The 14,976-nt window shown below is 29.5% G+C and overlaps 3 protein-coding genes and 2 long non-coding RNA genes across 18 annotated transcripts; 3 read left to right on the forward strand and 2 right to left on the reverse strand.

Annotated features, from left to right (window-relative positions):
- Positions 1-2,310: 2,310 nt before the first annotated feature.
- LOC111425534 (uncharacterized) lies at positions 2,311-2,647 on the reverse strand. The gene is made up of 2 exons (XR_011641279.1): positions 2,560-2,647; positions 2,311-2,500 (listed from the first exon to the last, which is right to left on the reverse strand). It is a non-coding gene; the product is annotated as an uncharacterized lncRNA (long non-coding RNA).
- Positions 2,648-2,838: 191 nt separating this feature from the next.
- On the forward strand, positions 2,839-3,074 carry LOC139430922 (uncharacterized). The gene is made up of 2 exons (XR_011641278.1): positions 2,839-2,926; positions 2,980-3,074. It is a non-coding gene; the product is annotated as an uncharacterized lncRNA (long non-coding RNA).
- Positions 3,075-3,421: 347 nt separating this feature from the next.
- Positions 3,422-4,202, reverse strand: LOC111425533 (ATPase inhibitor mai-2, mitochondrial-like). The gene is made up of 3 exons (XM_023059625.2): positions 4,037-4,202; positions 3,739-3,877; positions 3,422-3,687 (listed from the first exon to the last, which is right to left on the reverse strand). Exons 1-3 carry the CDS (start codon positions 4,081-4,083, stop codon positions 3,556-3,558), a joined length of 318 nt encoding a protein of 105 aa, XP_022915393.1. The 5' UTR covers positions 4,084-4,202; the 3' UTR covers positions 3,422-3,555.
- Positions 4,203-4,256: 54 nt separating this feature from the next.
- On the forward strand, positions 4,257-5,541 carry LOC111425532 (Poly(ADP-ribose) polymerase 16). Its single transcript, XM_023059624.2, has 3 exons — positions 4,257-4,664; positions 4,717-4,854; positions 4,958-5,541. The coding sequence occupies exons 1-3, from the start codon at positions 4,494-4,496 to the stop codon at positions 5,525-5,527; spliced, it is 879 nt and encodes a 292-aa protein (XP_022915392.2). The 5' UTR covers positions 4,257-4,493; the 3' UTR covers positions 5,528-5,541.
- A 186-nt stretch (positions 5,542-5,727) lies between these two features.
- On the forward strand, positions 5,728-12,258 carry LOC111425438 (SH3 domain containing GRB2 like, endophilin-A). 14 transcript variants are annotated; one of them, XM_071198396.1, is made up of 12 exons: positions 5,728-5,819; positions 6,966-7,030; positions 7,083-7,254; positions 7,306-7,502; positions 10,168-10,234; positions 10,291-10,344; positions 10,588-10,673; positions 10,732-10,835; positions 10,886-11,088; positions 11,429-11,503; positions 11,596-11,720; positions 11,948-12,258. In XM_071198396.1, exons 2-12 carry the CDS (start codon positions 6,986-6,988, stop codon positions 12,065-12,067), a joined length of 1,248 nt encoding a protein of 415 aa, XP_071054497.1. In that variant the 5' UTR covers positions 5,728-5,819; positions 6,966-6,985; the 3' UTR covers positions 12,068-12,258. The 14 variants fall into 14 exon arrangements, with proteins under 14 accessions (XP_071054497.1, XP_071054494.1, XP_071054496.1 ...); XM_071198393.1 differs by having other exon boundaries at positions 7,083-7,502; XM_071198395.1 differs by having other exon boundaries at positions 7,083-7,502; positions 11,605-11,720.
- The last annotated feature ends 2,718 nt before the right edge of the window (positions 12,259-14,976 follow it).

Raw genomic sequence — 14,976 nt, forward strand, 5'->3', positions numbered from 1 at the left:
TTCAAGGAAATACCCTCAACCAACAAATAAAACACTTAAAAATTCATTAAATAACGCAAATAAAAATGTTATTATTGAATAAACTACTCCAACCTAATTACGATATTATGAAATTGAAGACCACAAATTGGGGGATATTAAAAATCAATTGGAGCTTCATCATCATGATCATAACTAAGTTAATAATTATATATTTTGAGAGCAAATTGAGCTTTCCAATAATCTCACTTTTAAATTATCGATGAAGTACCTCAGATAATGCAAAATTTTAATATAATTGCATTTGAAAAGTAAAAAATAAGTAATAAAAAAAAATAAATAATCTTTATTGTTCCCAAAGTGGGATAATTAAAGTTTTGAAAATGAAATGCAGTACAAAAGCAGATAAAACAAAAAATTACATCACGAAAAATAACCTATGTTAGTATTCAGCGAGTATTATGCAACCGAAATACATTCGATTGATGATCATGAGATATTAAATGTTATCTTGGAGCTGAAACAGACAAACAGTGAAGACATATATGGACTTCTCCTATTATTAAAAAAAGTTGCAAGCGAAATTGCTCCAGCCCTATAATTTTCAATAAATGTGCAAAAGGTACATCAAATTGCTAAACAAATTATTCCGCTATCTCAGAAAGTTAGACGATAAGCTATAACTTTGACAACATCATTTAATATCTTGGATAATACCGCATCGCTTTTGTTTTCAGATATTTCTCATATCTGTCATAATGGTGAGGGGTTTGTTTGAAAGAGCATTTGATGCTCTTTTAAAAGATGTTTTTAGTAAGATCGTTTGATTTAAAACAAATTAGTTAGAGGGCGCTATCTACAGCGTTTACATAGTTTTGTGATTTTTGAAAAACAGTTAATTATTTACTTCACAAATCCTTAGTGACCTTAAAATTTGCTAAATATTAGTGAAAACCGCATGTTGATATCGCCATCCGTTCTCGAATTATAGAAGAAAATGTTAAAAACTCGAGTGCCATCAATCGGAGCATTGAGAAAAACAAATCAAATAACCATGGTAACAGTAAACATGTCATTTACTAACGCAGAAGCGTATGATAATTTATTTTCAATGTTTCGAATATGATACAACTGCATGGCAAAAATCTGCATTGCAATTACGACAAAGAAAGACATTTTTCTCTAGACGTGTTTTTAAGATTGGCTTAGATCGACAAAACACTTAGAAACGTATCTGTATATAAAAAAGGGATGATCACAAATACGAAAACTATAGGCCCATAGCCCTGCTGCCAGTTTTTTCTAAAATTCTTCAAGGGAGGATTCTTTTTCTACTTAAGTAAAAATAATGTCGTGGTAGAAGATCAGCATGGTTATAAGAATCGTCAAAGATCTCACGGATGCCCATGACAATCATGAGAAATCTAAAATAATTTGTTGTGATCTGAGTCGTGCATCATTCCATCTTGATGGCCAAACTTCATTATTATGGTATCAAAGGAAGCATATATAGTCTCCTAAGACTTCTGATTGATCCTACATTAAACTGGAATGATCATATTGATGCACCTAACCAGTGCGAAGACTGACTCTTTGTGCCACGATGGAGCTTGCGAAAATGGCCTATTTTTAATGCATTCCATGATTATCGCGGTGTCAAGTTCTATAACAAGTTCCCTTCGAATGTCAGAACTTTAAATCACACCAAATTTAGTAAAACCGTTAAAGATGCTCTACTAAAAAAAATCTATACGACTGATGGATATTTGAACTGTAGCAATATAATAATATAATAAGAAAGCCTATCCAGGTCTAACTGAAGCGATAAACAGTCTTGTTCACTACAAATAGTGGTAAATAATTTGAGATTTTTATATGAAGATAAAAAATGTATAAAAAACACAAAAATTATTCCACTTTTTATTAAATATCAAACATGCTTGAAAAGAGATCAATAATAAAAGGCTTTGTAACACACTACCATAAGCAAATTAGGCGATGGCAGAGAATTAATAATCTTAGGATTTAAACGCAAGATTTGGCAGAAAACAAAGAGCGAAACAGTAGGAAGGTTTGCAGAAGAACCAACTAATGATGAACATTATGAAAAAGAATTGGCAGAACAAAGATCACAGTTCTTAACACATCAGAAACGCAGAGTGGCAATCATAAACAAAAAGTCAAGGGAAATTGAAACAGTCACAAATTTATTAAGCAGACTATATGGCCAAATATTGAAAAACTTAATACAGGAAGAATTTGAAATGGAGGAACAAGTGATTCAGAGCAGGAAGAACCACAGAAAACAAAGTAGCTACAAAAAGAACAACACAATTTGTATATTTTTTTATTATTCTCAAAAAAAAAAACGTTTTATTTTTCTTTAGTTGCTATTTCTTCTCTATGTCTGAACCCTTTGTTGGTGGCGATTAATCGCTTCTTGATGTCTCTTAATTTACTCTTCATGGAAATGAATCTCATCGTGTAAATCTTGTTTAAGTTTCGCGAGTTGTTTTCTTTGCTAAAAATAATAAAAAAATGTTATATGTTTGATATTTTAGATGTTGTAAACATGTTTACTTTTTTATAAAAGTTCCTCGTTGGCGGCCTCAGTTTTGCCAAATGCGCCACCCGCTTGTCTGATGGAACCGCCACCACCACCGCCTTTTCCAGCGCCACTTCCCAAGTCTCCCAATTGAGTCATAAATTGTAAACTATGAAACAAAAAAAATATAGAAATTAGCTTTTTATTTGTTAATTTTATGTGGAAATATAGAAAACGATGACCATGTTGATTCTTAAGTCGCGTACGATTATATCATAACCCAAAAAAACCGAATTTTAAACATCTAAATAAATAAGAACTTACTTAGATATAACAGCAAGTCTTGGTTTTAAAAGGAAAAGATTGTTCATTTTTTTAATATAAGAACTTAACACGCGTTAAGTAAGTATGGATATGGAGTTAACTCCTAGAAAGAATGACCTTTTTCGTTGCAGGAACTTCGCAAAAACTATTCCACTTTTTATTAAATATCGACGACAACACATGTTTGGAAAGAGATCAACAATAAAAGAACTCATGGACGCACTACCATAAATAAATTGGGCTCAATTGACCTAAAAAAAACTGTAGTGGCAAAAGCAAAGAGAGAAACTGTAGTCAGGTTTGGAGAGGAAATAACTAATGATGAACATTATGAAAAAAATTTGGCAGAACAAAGATTACAACTCCTAACACACCAGCAATGCAAAGTGGAAGGGTCCCTGGTGCAAAACAAGTAGACTTGGTAAAAAAATACTGAAAGGAATGATAAACAACTTATTAAGCAGACTATATAAATATTGTAAAACTTAATACAGGAAGAATTTGAAATGGAGGAACAAGTAATTCAGAACTGGAGGAACCACAAAAAAGAAAGTATCTACAAAAAGATCACCACAATTTATATATTTTTTTTATTATTTTCAAAAAGAAAAAAGAAACAAAACAACTAAGAAATAAAAAGAAACATTACATTAATAAGACTATCTTATGCTCCAAGACCGTTTTATTTTTCATCAACATCATGTTCCCTATTTCTTCTCTATGTCTTGAACCCTTTGTTTGTGGCGATTAATCGCTTCTTGATGTCTCTTAATTTGCTCCTCATGGAAATGAATCTCATCGTGTAAATCTTCTTTAAGTTTCGCGAGTTGTTTTCTTTGCTAAAAATAACAAAAAAAATGTTATATATTCGATATTGTAAACATGTTTACCTTTTTATAGAAGTACTCTTCCTCATGGGCGGCCTCAGCTTTGCCAAATGCGCCACCCGCTTGTCTGATGGAACCGCCACCACCACCGCCTTTTCCAGCGCCACTTCCTAAGTCGCCCAATTGAGTCATAAATCGTAAACTATGAAGCAAAAAAAATGTAGAAATTAGCTTTTTATTTGTTAATTTTATGTGGAAATATAGAAAACGACGACCATGTTGTTGATTCTTAATTCGCGCATGATTATGTCATAATCCAAAAAAAGCCAAATTTTAAACATCTAAATAAATAAGAACTTACTTAGATATAGCAGCGAGTCTTGGTTTTAAAAGGCCAAGATTGTTCATTTTTTTAATATAAGAACTTAACACACGTTAAGTAAGTTAACTCGTAGAAAGAATGACCTATTTCGTTCGCAGAACTTCTCCGTGAGTGCCGGTGACAATTATTTTATCTCTGTTTTGTTGGCTATTCTTAGACATAGTACCACACCCTTAGTAACTTAAATAAAAAATTACCTAACATTTTCGTTTTCTGTATTATCGGCGAAATCACGTGAATTTGAGATTATTTTGTTTTGTAATAATATTTTTTGGTAGATTATATGTTTTAGAGGATATATTAAAAAAATATAACTTGATAATAAAATTTGATTGGGTAGGCAACCAATTAATCGTAACCTAAAAATTATGTATTTCTTAAACGTCACCTTTATGATATAAAAATAGATTTATTAAAAAATTCGTTTGGTTCAAGAATGGATGAGGAATTTGTTTTTAAATTTTTAAACCAAAACTTACTCGGCTGTGATTTAGTATTTAGTTTTTTTACGAGCGCTGTGAATTCCCTCCGGTCTGATTCTAGTGTTAGACCATTTCCCCCTATGTATTTTAAAGAAGATGGTATTGAAAAGGATTTTAATTCTTTGGTAAATTATATTAATTAATTATATATTATGTTATATTAAGTTTTTTTTGCAGAGATCAATTTGTAATAGTATGCCCCCTTTAAGAGATCTTCCATTTTTACCAAATATGGAGAAACATATTCAACTTTTAACCTGGTTATACACCAAATGTGATCCAATTTCTTACACATTTTTTACACAAAAATTCAATGTAAGTTTATATTATTTATAAAGTACTATATATACTAATATATATATTATATATTATATTTATGTTTATACTAAAGTGTGAAATTATTATTTTTATTTTATAGGAAAATGAGTTTCCTTTAAATATCTCAGGATTTAACCCAAAATGTATATTTAAAATAAACCACAGTTCCTCCTCTGAACAGTCTTGGAATGCACGTAAAGGAACTTTTAATACATCTTTAGCATTTCATGGGAGCCAATTAGATAGATTCTATTCCATTTCAAGAGTGGGTCTTCAACAAATATTTAGTACAAAAACCAACCCTTTGTTTGGAGAAGGTATATACCTAAGCAAACATCTTTCCACAAGTATTATTTACGCCCCGTATGGAGCTGGGTGGATTAATAGTATTATAGGGGAGAATTTGAGTGTGGTTGCTGTTTGTGAGTATATTGATGATATTTCAAAGCAAAGAAAACTTAAAGATTCGAGAGGTTCCACTATTAAAGGAATGATTGTTGTTACGGATAGTGATTATATACGTGTGAATTACCTTTTAGTCTTTAGTAAAAAAATAAAAAGCATTTCTGGTAATGGAAATATCAAATTAATTATTATTTTACTTTTTGTATTTCTCGCAATTATTTTGTATAGCAATAAGTTTTTGAGGGAATTTAAAATGTTTAAATAAAATTATTATATTACTCCAATTTATTTTAATGCTGCCATCTATTAATAAACTAGATAAAAAAAAAATTAAGAATTCGTTGAGCGCCATCTTTGTATTAACTACGAAATATTCGGCAGTTATCTGTATAAAAAGTGTCTTCACTACCTAAAAGATATTTGACAGCTTATTTTATTCTGTTATAAGCAGTGAGGATACGAGGTTGTTTTGTGTCGAGATAGGGTTTAGTCAAAAAAAAATTCAAATACCGATTCGTAACAACGGTATTTAAACCACCCAGACGCACGCTCGTCAGGTAAGCCACATCGTTTCATTTAACACAATAATCTCAATAATATCACGTTAATCTCTCCCTTGAATTTATCTTCGACAGTGAAAGTCCTCCTGTTCGAGATTTTTTTACTCTCTATTGCACCATGTAACTCGTTAGGATTCGAAGATACCCCACCAATTATTACATACCGCGTTCTACTAATAAAATCAAATGGTCACTCAATTTATATAACCCAAAACGTATTACGTTTTGAGTTCGGGAGAGTGTGGGATATAATATTTTGTGATAGGAAATTGCGGGGGCAGATGTTCGCGAACTCCTCCTCTTGAAACAGGATGTAAGAGAAAAAAAGTTAATAACCTTTTGGTTTCTCAGCAATGATAATTGAATTTATCTGATAAATAGGTCATATTAACGTCTTTCAGAAGGGCATGTATACCCCCAACTGTGATCTAAATCATTTTCCCTTATAAAATAAAAAAATTATTTTATTACCGGTTTCGAATATAAACCATCTTCAGACTCGAGACTCGTTAAGAATTAAAAAAAAATAAATTTATGCAACGTTTTCAGGATAATAATTGGATTAATCTTATAAATAGGTCATATGAATATGTTTCACTGTAAAGTAGGGTAGAAGAGGGTCAAGAAACGTTTGTGGTTTTATGTCAAAAAGAATAAAAAGAAATAAAATCTTTTCGTTATTTTTTTTAGAAGGGTGGTTTTTCTTTTTTGTTAAATTTCGCGGTTTAAAAACAACCCTCTTTTTCGGTTGTAGTGGGTGGATATATAGGTATCGATATATGCGCAGAAAGAGGTGCGCGACAACAAACCTTTAGTAGTCGATAGAATTTTACGTTATTTCAAGTACGTGCTGTTTTAAAAAAAGATTATCGCAAGAATTATTAACAACCATTTGGTAGCCGCCCTTATCTACTAATTGTCGTAAGTTCTTATTATAAAAATTTTACAAATTCTTCTATTAATCATCCTTATTAACACGTATTTCATAATCATCCACTTTTTTTTAGTATAGTCCAATTTTTACTATCAAAAAACTTTTATTTTCATTAAATTTTATTTTTACTTCAATATTTAGTGGAAATCATGAGTAACTTAAAGCTGTTCGTATTGAATTCTTTTATAAGTTTTATATTTTTCTTCTAGTATCTTCCATAAAACTAAACATGGCTTTTGCTGGATTAAAGAAACAAATCAACAAATGCAACCAGGTAACAAACGCGTTTTCTAGATAACAATTTCTTTTAATTTTTTTTTTAATAGTATGTTACAGAAAAAATGGGTGGCGCAGAGGGAACGAAATTGGATTTGGACTTTATGGATATGGAACGTAAGACGGACGTCACGCACGAGTTGGTTGAAGAACTTCAGGTGAAGACGAAAGAGTTCCTGCAGCCGAATCCGAACGCGCGCGCGAAAATGGCCGCGGTTAAAGGTATTAGTAAACTGAGCGGACAGGCTAAGTCAAACACTTATCCGCAACCAGAGGGGGTCCTCGGTGACTGCATGCTGACCTATGGGAAGAAGCTCGGCGACGACAGCATGTTCGGACAGGCTCTCGTCGAGATGGGGGAGGCCCTCAAACAAATGGCAGATGTTAAGTATTCCCTTGATGATAATATCAAACAGAACTTCCTGGAACCATTACATCACTTACAAACTAAGGACCTTAAAGAAGTTATGGTAAGATATAAAAATCATAGCAACATTTTTGGAGGTACATTGAATTGATTTTTTTAGCATCTTGTAGAAAAATTGATTAGAAATCGAAAATAAAGAATGAACTTTTTTCCTATCATCTTTCATTCTTAAGATATTTACACTTAAATATTAATTTTTAAGTGTAAGTAGATTTTCGTAAATATCTCGATAACGATGCTCGTTGGGCAAAAACTTTATTCTTTATTTTCGTTTTAAAATATATTTTTTAATAAGATTTCGTCTTAATATAGTTAATTTTCCGAGTTCGATTCCATATAATGAATCCACATCCACTTAAAAATTAATTTCTTAAAATTGTAAGTTTAAAACATCACATTTTATAGAAAATCTGATTATAAATCAAAAATAAAGAATGAACTTTTTTCTTATCATCTTTCATTCTTAAGATATTTACACTTAAATATTAATTTTTAAGTGTAAGTAGATTTTCGTAAATATGTCAATAACGATGCTCGTTGGGAAAAAACTTTATTCTTTATTTTCGTTTTAAAATAGATTTTTTAATAAGATTTCATCTTAATTTAGTTCATTTTTCGAACTCGATTCCATATAATGAATCCACATCCACTTAAAAATTAATTTCTTAAATTTTAAGTTTAAAACATCACATCTTATAGAAAATCTGATTATAAATCGAAAATAAAGAATGAATTTTTCTCCAATCGTTTTTAATTTTCGAGATATTACGTTTAAAAATTGATTTTTAAGGGATTTGCGTTAATATCTCGATAACGATGCTCGATGGGGAAAAACTTTATTCTTTATTTTCGTTTTAAAATATATTTTTTAATAAGATTTCATCTTAATTTAGTTCATTTTTCGAGCTTGATTCCATATAATGAATCCACATCCACTTAAAAATTAATTTCTTAAATTGTAAGTTTAAAACATCACATCTTATAGAAAATCTGATTATAAATCGAAAATAAAGAATGAACTTTTTTCTTATTATCTTTCATTCTTAAGATATTTACATTTTAAGATGTAAATAAGATTCATTTTTAAGTGTAAGTAGATTTTCCGTAAATATCTCGATAACGATGCTCGTTGGGAAAAAACTTTATTCTTTATTTTCGTTTTAAAATAGATTTTTTAATAAGATTTCATCTTAATTTAGTTCATTTTTCGAACTCGATTCCATATAATAAATCCACGTCCACTCAAAAATTAATTTCTTAAATTGTAAGTTTAAAACATCACATCTTATAGAAAATCTGATTATAAATCGAAAATAAAGAATGAATTTTTCTCCTATCGTTTTTAATTTTCGAGATATTACGTTTAAAAATTGATTTTTAAGGGATTTGCGTTAATATCTCGATAACGATGCTCGATGGGGAAAAACTTTATTCTTTATTTTCGTTTTAAAATAGATTTTTTAATAAGATTTCATCGTAATTTAGTTCATTTTTCGAACTCGATTCCATATAATGAATCCACATCCACTTAAAAATTAATTTCTTACATTGTAAGTTTAAAACATCACATCTTATAGAAAATCTGATTATAAATCGAAAATAAAGAATGAATTATTTCCCTATTATCTTTCATTCTTAAGATATTTACACTTAAATATTAATTTTTATGTGTAAGTAGATTTTCGTAAATATGTCAATAACGATGCTCGTTGGGAAAAAACTTTATTCTTTATTTTCGTTTTAAAATATATTTTTTAATAAGATTTCATCTTAATTTTGTTAATTTTTCGAGCTTGATTCCCTATAATGAATCCACATCCACCTAAAAATTAATTTCTTAAATTGCAAGTTTAAAACATCACATCTTATAGAAAATCTGATTATAAATCGAAAATAAAGAATGAACTTTTTTCCTATCATCATTCATTCTTAAGATATTTACACTTCAATATTAATTTTTAAGTGTAAGTAGATTTTTATAAATATCTCGATAACGATGCTCGTTTTGAAAAAACTTTATTCTTTATTTTCGTTTTAAAATAGATTTTTTAATAAGATTTCATCGTAATTTAGTTCATTTTTCGAACTCGATTCCATATAATGAATCCACATCCACTTAAAAATTAATTTCTTAAAGTTGTAAGTTTAAAACATCACATCTTATAGAAAATTTGATTATAAATCGAAAATAAAGAATGAATTTTTTTCCTATCATCTTTCATTCTTAAGATATTTACACTTAAATATTAATTATATAAGTAGATTTTTATAAATATCTCGATAACGATGCTCGTTTTGAAAAAACTTCATTCTTTATTTTCGTTTTAAAATAGATTTTTTAATAAGATTTCATCTTAGTTTAGTTCCACTTAAAAATTCCTTTTTAATACATAAAAATTAAAACGTCACATCTTGTAAAAAATCTGATAGATCGGATAGATTTTTTCCCATCGTCTTTTTTAACTATGATAAATATTCATTATTAAAAAAAAGGTGATGAGAAAAAAACTTTCTTTATTTTCGTTTTATAATGAAATTTAATACATGATAGTTGTTACACATATCAAATTGTTCTTATTTCACTATCAAAAAAAAATGATAAGTGAAATTTAGAACATTATGTGGGTAACAACGAGGTAATGCGAATAATTTAAACTTTGAATATATGTTAAATAATTATCGTTTCTTAATTTGTGATTTTTTTGTAGCATCACCGGAAAAAGTTACAAGGCCGAAGACTCGATTTCGATTGTAAACGTCGCCGTCAAGCCAAAGGTAAGCATTAAAAAAAATTAATTATGAAAAATATCGTCAAAGTTTTGCATGTATAGTGTCTAGGGGTAACACCCCTCACTCCAGTCCAGTGAAAAATCTAAAGGCTACTGGTATGTGGAGTAGATAGCCAATAAAAATTTTAATTAGAAAGTAGAGTAGATTTAATTTAAGATTAAGCTTAATTTTTTTTGTGCTAGTTTATGTAAAAGTTCTTGTTTGTTAATATTATTATTAAAATATGATTTATTGTTTTAATATTTGTTTTCGTTTTAATTTCTTTATTTAGGCTATGCATGAGTTTATATTTTTTCTTTTTCTTTTCGTTTTTGACACGTCAGGTTCGCATATTACAGATGAGGAGATTAAAATGGCCGAAGATAAATTCGCGGAGTCTCTCCATTTGGCTCAAGTGGGGATGTTTAATCTCCTCGAAAACGATGTAAGTTTTCAAAAACGAAAAATTATTATATTAAAATTTTTATTTCTCAATGTGTTAGGTTGAACAAATATCTCAATTAGCAACGTTTGCTGATGGCTTAATAGACTATCATAGTCAATGTACGGAAATTTTGAAAGCTTTATCTGAAACGCTTCATGAAAAGTAAGTTAGTTGTTGTATTTAAATAATCTTGTTAATAATAATCTGTTTAGGAGGGATGAAGCTGCAAGTCGTCCAAAAGTAGATTTTAATCCGAAAACTTTAGCTGATCTTAATATAGAGGGCGTCGACGGAATGAATGGTACGAATTTTAACAATCCCGTTATAAGTACTCGCCCTACGCCTGTTTTTAGGTCCACATCCATAACACAACCTACCCAAAAATCCGACCCTTTTGAATGGAACAATTTTACAGGTATTTTTTGTTTTTTTTTTTTCGTTTGGTTTTATTTTTAATTAATTTAATTCACGTTAAATAATTATTATTTAAAAAAAATTAAGTTTTTTAACACTTTTATTTTTAAACCCCCACCCATTTAAATCTAAACGCAACTTGGCAACGACTCAAAAGATCCTCTTATAAATAAGTTTCACTGCGTTTTCACGCACGCGGTGAAAACAAAAAGAAAGCTAAAAACATACAAAAAACGTTTTTTTTTTAAATTTATTTAACACGATGAATTGCATTGTTAAATTATTATCGCGATGTGGTTTCAAAAAAAGCGATTCTCATCAACCCCATTTATTAACTACAGGCTCTTCCCAATTGTCTTCGCCCCAACATAAACCGTACCAGCTTGAATTGACATCGGGACAACATTCGGCGAACGGTGAGTATTAATTAAGCGGAATTTCCTATGTTAAAGTTAACTCCACTTTTGTTTCGTTCTTTTTGTCGCTCGAATCGAATAATTAAATTAAGTTTTGTCAGCGTCGCCGTTACCATCTCCGATGAAATCCCCGGCGAGGACTCCAATGACTCGAGCTCCATGTTGTACGGCTCTTTATGACTTTGAAGCCGAAAATATGGGCGAACTCGGGTTTAAGGTAAGATTTATATTTAAATGAATTAAATTAACACATCTTACGCATCTTTCCGCCAAAGTAGCGGGCATCGATACTATGCAAAACGAGTTTAGTCGTTTCCCGCGTAAGATGTGTTAAGTCTAAGTCGAGGTTATTTGATGTGATAATGTAAATGGGTCATTAAATATCGCGACTTGATTGTGGAGTTTTATGTTTAAATAAAATTATTTACTTGATTATGTTTTTAGGAGAATGATGTAATAACATTGATTAATAAAATCGATGAGAATTGGTTCGAAGGAAGCCTGAATGGTCGCACGGGATACTTTCCGGTATCGTATGTGAGAGTTGACATTCCATTGCCATAAATAAATTTGTAGCCATTTTCGCCAGTTTTTAACGATTACGATATTATTTCCGTGTTTTCCGTTCGTCTTTATCTACATTGTATTTGATTAGAATTAGTTGTATATATATAAATACGTTTAAAATTGTTTCATCTTAATTGGTTAATTATTTTTTTTATGAATATATAAATGCGCTTGCCTTTTTAAAAGTCGTTAAATTTTTTTATTAACTGATTGTACTAATTTTGAGATTAGAAAGAATAATAATAATAATAATAGACGATTTAAAAAACGATAACCATTTTACGGATATGTACAAATGTGATGTTATGAACGATGAGAAATGTTTAAAAAAACAAGCAACAAAAAAGATAATGAAAATAACAAAAAAATACATATATTGACATGTTATGATTTTTTATTTTTAGTGGTGTTTTGTCTATGGACATAATTATATATATATATTATACAACTATAAATATATATAAATACATGAATATTACTATTATAAAAATAAGAAGGAAAATAGTATGTTTATTAAAATAAAAATTCTAAAGGGTCAAAATTATTTTCCAACAAATTTGTTAAAGTTGGTAGAACCTCATCTAGTCAACTTCTAAAATTTAGCGCCCTAGATGATTTATTTTATTAAACACGCGATACAAAGAAAAACAAGTTTCGTCTTCGGTTGGTTTTTTCAAATGTCCATTAATATACAAAAACGGCTTTCCTCGGACGCTTTAAAAAAATTCACTGCGCACACAATTTGCTACGATTTCGTTTTAAAATTTTTACAAATTTCATTTACATGTAATTAAAATTATTCGATAGAAACGGCGTTGATCGCTTTTGCTCCTTTTATCTTTCATGCATGAAAACTTCAAAAAAGTTGTTTCAAATAAATGTTTGAAAAAATTTTAAAAAATATATATATATAAATAAAAAGAATTTCGTTCCTCAATGTGTACTGATGTTGAAAGTGGGACCCGTTTCTTTAATCTCCAAAAAAGCAACAAAATTAAGATACGCGTCCCATTGAAAATGAGTATCGTTCGTTGTCATAAAAAAGAATTAAATTAGGATTAATGTAGATATATTAGTTATATTTGTCTGAATAAGAATATTACCAGATATAAAAATTATATATATACGTATGACTGTTTACTTTGCCCGTATACGTGTCATCAACTACGTAAACAAAAAAATAGAAACAAACAAAAAACGGTGTACTTATCTGGTTCTTGACAATACCTAGGTTAAAAGAAACTATAAAAGTAAGTAAATTAACCAGTAAGGCTATTGTTATAAAAAAAAGCGTGTTTTTAAGATTCGTTGAGAAAAAAACATAATTCCTCTTAATATTTAGATAGTTGCATTTTACATTTTATTAAGAAAGAACTCTTAAAACTAGTCTCTCAATATAAATTTATCATCAAATGCTCGTCCGTAATAACGGAATTTAAAACCCTTAAACAAATATTATGATATTAAGAAACGGACGGGCGCGTTATTTAACTAAAAAAGAGTCACGTTAAAACAATTATTTTAGCAATAAAAAATGTGTAGCCTCAATTAAAACGGTTTTTGGGCTGCAAACAAACGAAACATAGTGAGATATGTACGATATATAATAACTATATACTTTACAGTCAATTAAGCAATTTAATTTTTAACTCTTTTTGTTTAAATTCGTAAATTAATTATTTTTTTTTCTTTTCTTCTAACGTAGATGTTACCAAAAACTTGTTATTATATACATGTATACAAATTAAATGTTACCGTATTTATGCATAAATAAAAAAATTGTCGCTAAATCAATTTTTTATTCTTCAACTTTTCAATCTAACAGGTTTTTAATTAATAACTTGTTGGGAGTCTAATTTCATGTATTGCAATAAAACAATAATATCAAAGTAAGATAGAATTATATTCGGAGTATTTATAGGTTGTATTATATACGAAATTAGTCTCCAATTAGATAGTATTTTGATTATAATGGCTGAGATTATTTCTTATATCACGAATAATACTTACCCGTGCTTTTTTTAGCCGATATCTTCCTTGTTATTAGAGATAGCGCAAAACTAAATGCACCATTTGAAAGCTTGATTCTTTCTCTATCTAGATCCCTTCTTAAAAATACTGTTATCACAGCCAGAAAGAGCGCCCCTTCATTACTTATGGGATGTATATTACACGTAGAAACGCTTTTGGCGACAAACAGCTAACGTTATGGCGTATAATACGCAGGTGAGGGAAAAAAGCGCGGTTGCCGTTTAAAAAAATTAACTTAACGTTTAAAAATCAAGAAACTGGTAATTATATTCGGAGTATTTATAGGTTGTATTATATGCGAAATTAGCCCCCAATTAGATAGTATTTTGATTATAACGGCTGAGATTATTTCTTATATCACGAATTTTCTATCTGCTTTCATAGCTGATATCTTCCTTATTATTAGAGATAGCGAAAAATTAAATGCACCGTTTGAAACCTTGATTCCTTCTCTATCTAAAACCATACTACCATTAATAGGTTACCGTTTAAAAAATTAACTTTTCGACTTTTCGAGATAGGGAAATTTGACGCACATTTTTGACCACCCTGTATAAGCGAGTGTTATACACCATTAGAAAGAGCAGAAAATTTTCGATAAGATAGATATGGTTCTAGAGGTTTCTCCTGGTCATATAAGAAAATTATCGACCCGAACAAGGTTTAAAAGTAGCTAAAACGTGGGAATTTAGTAGTTTTTGGCCAAAAACGTACTTGTGCAAATGCGCGATCGTCGCGTGTTATGCACCATTAGAAAGAGCAGAAAATTTTCGATAAAAAAAATATGGTTCTAGAGTTTTCTCCTGGTCATATAAGAAAGTTATTGACCCGAACAAGATAAAAGTAGCTAAAATGTGTGAATTTAGTACCAATAA

The sequence above is a fragment of the Onthophagus taurus genome, chromosome 8 (genome assembly GCF_036711975.1).
Source record: "Onthophagus taurus isolate NC chromosome 8, IU_Otau_3.0, whole genome shotgun sequence".
NCBI lineage: Eukaryota > Metazoa > Arthropoda > Insecta > Coleoptera > Scarabaeidae > Onthophagus > Onthophagus taurus.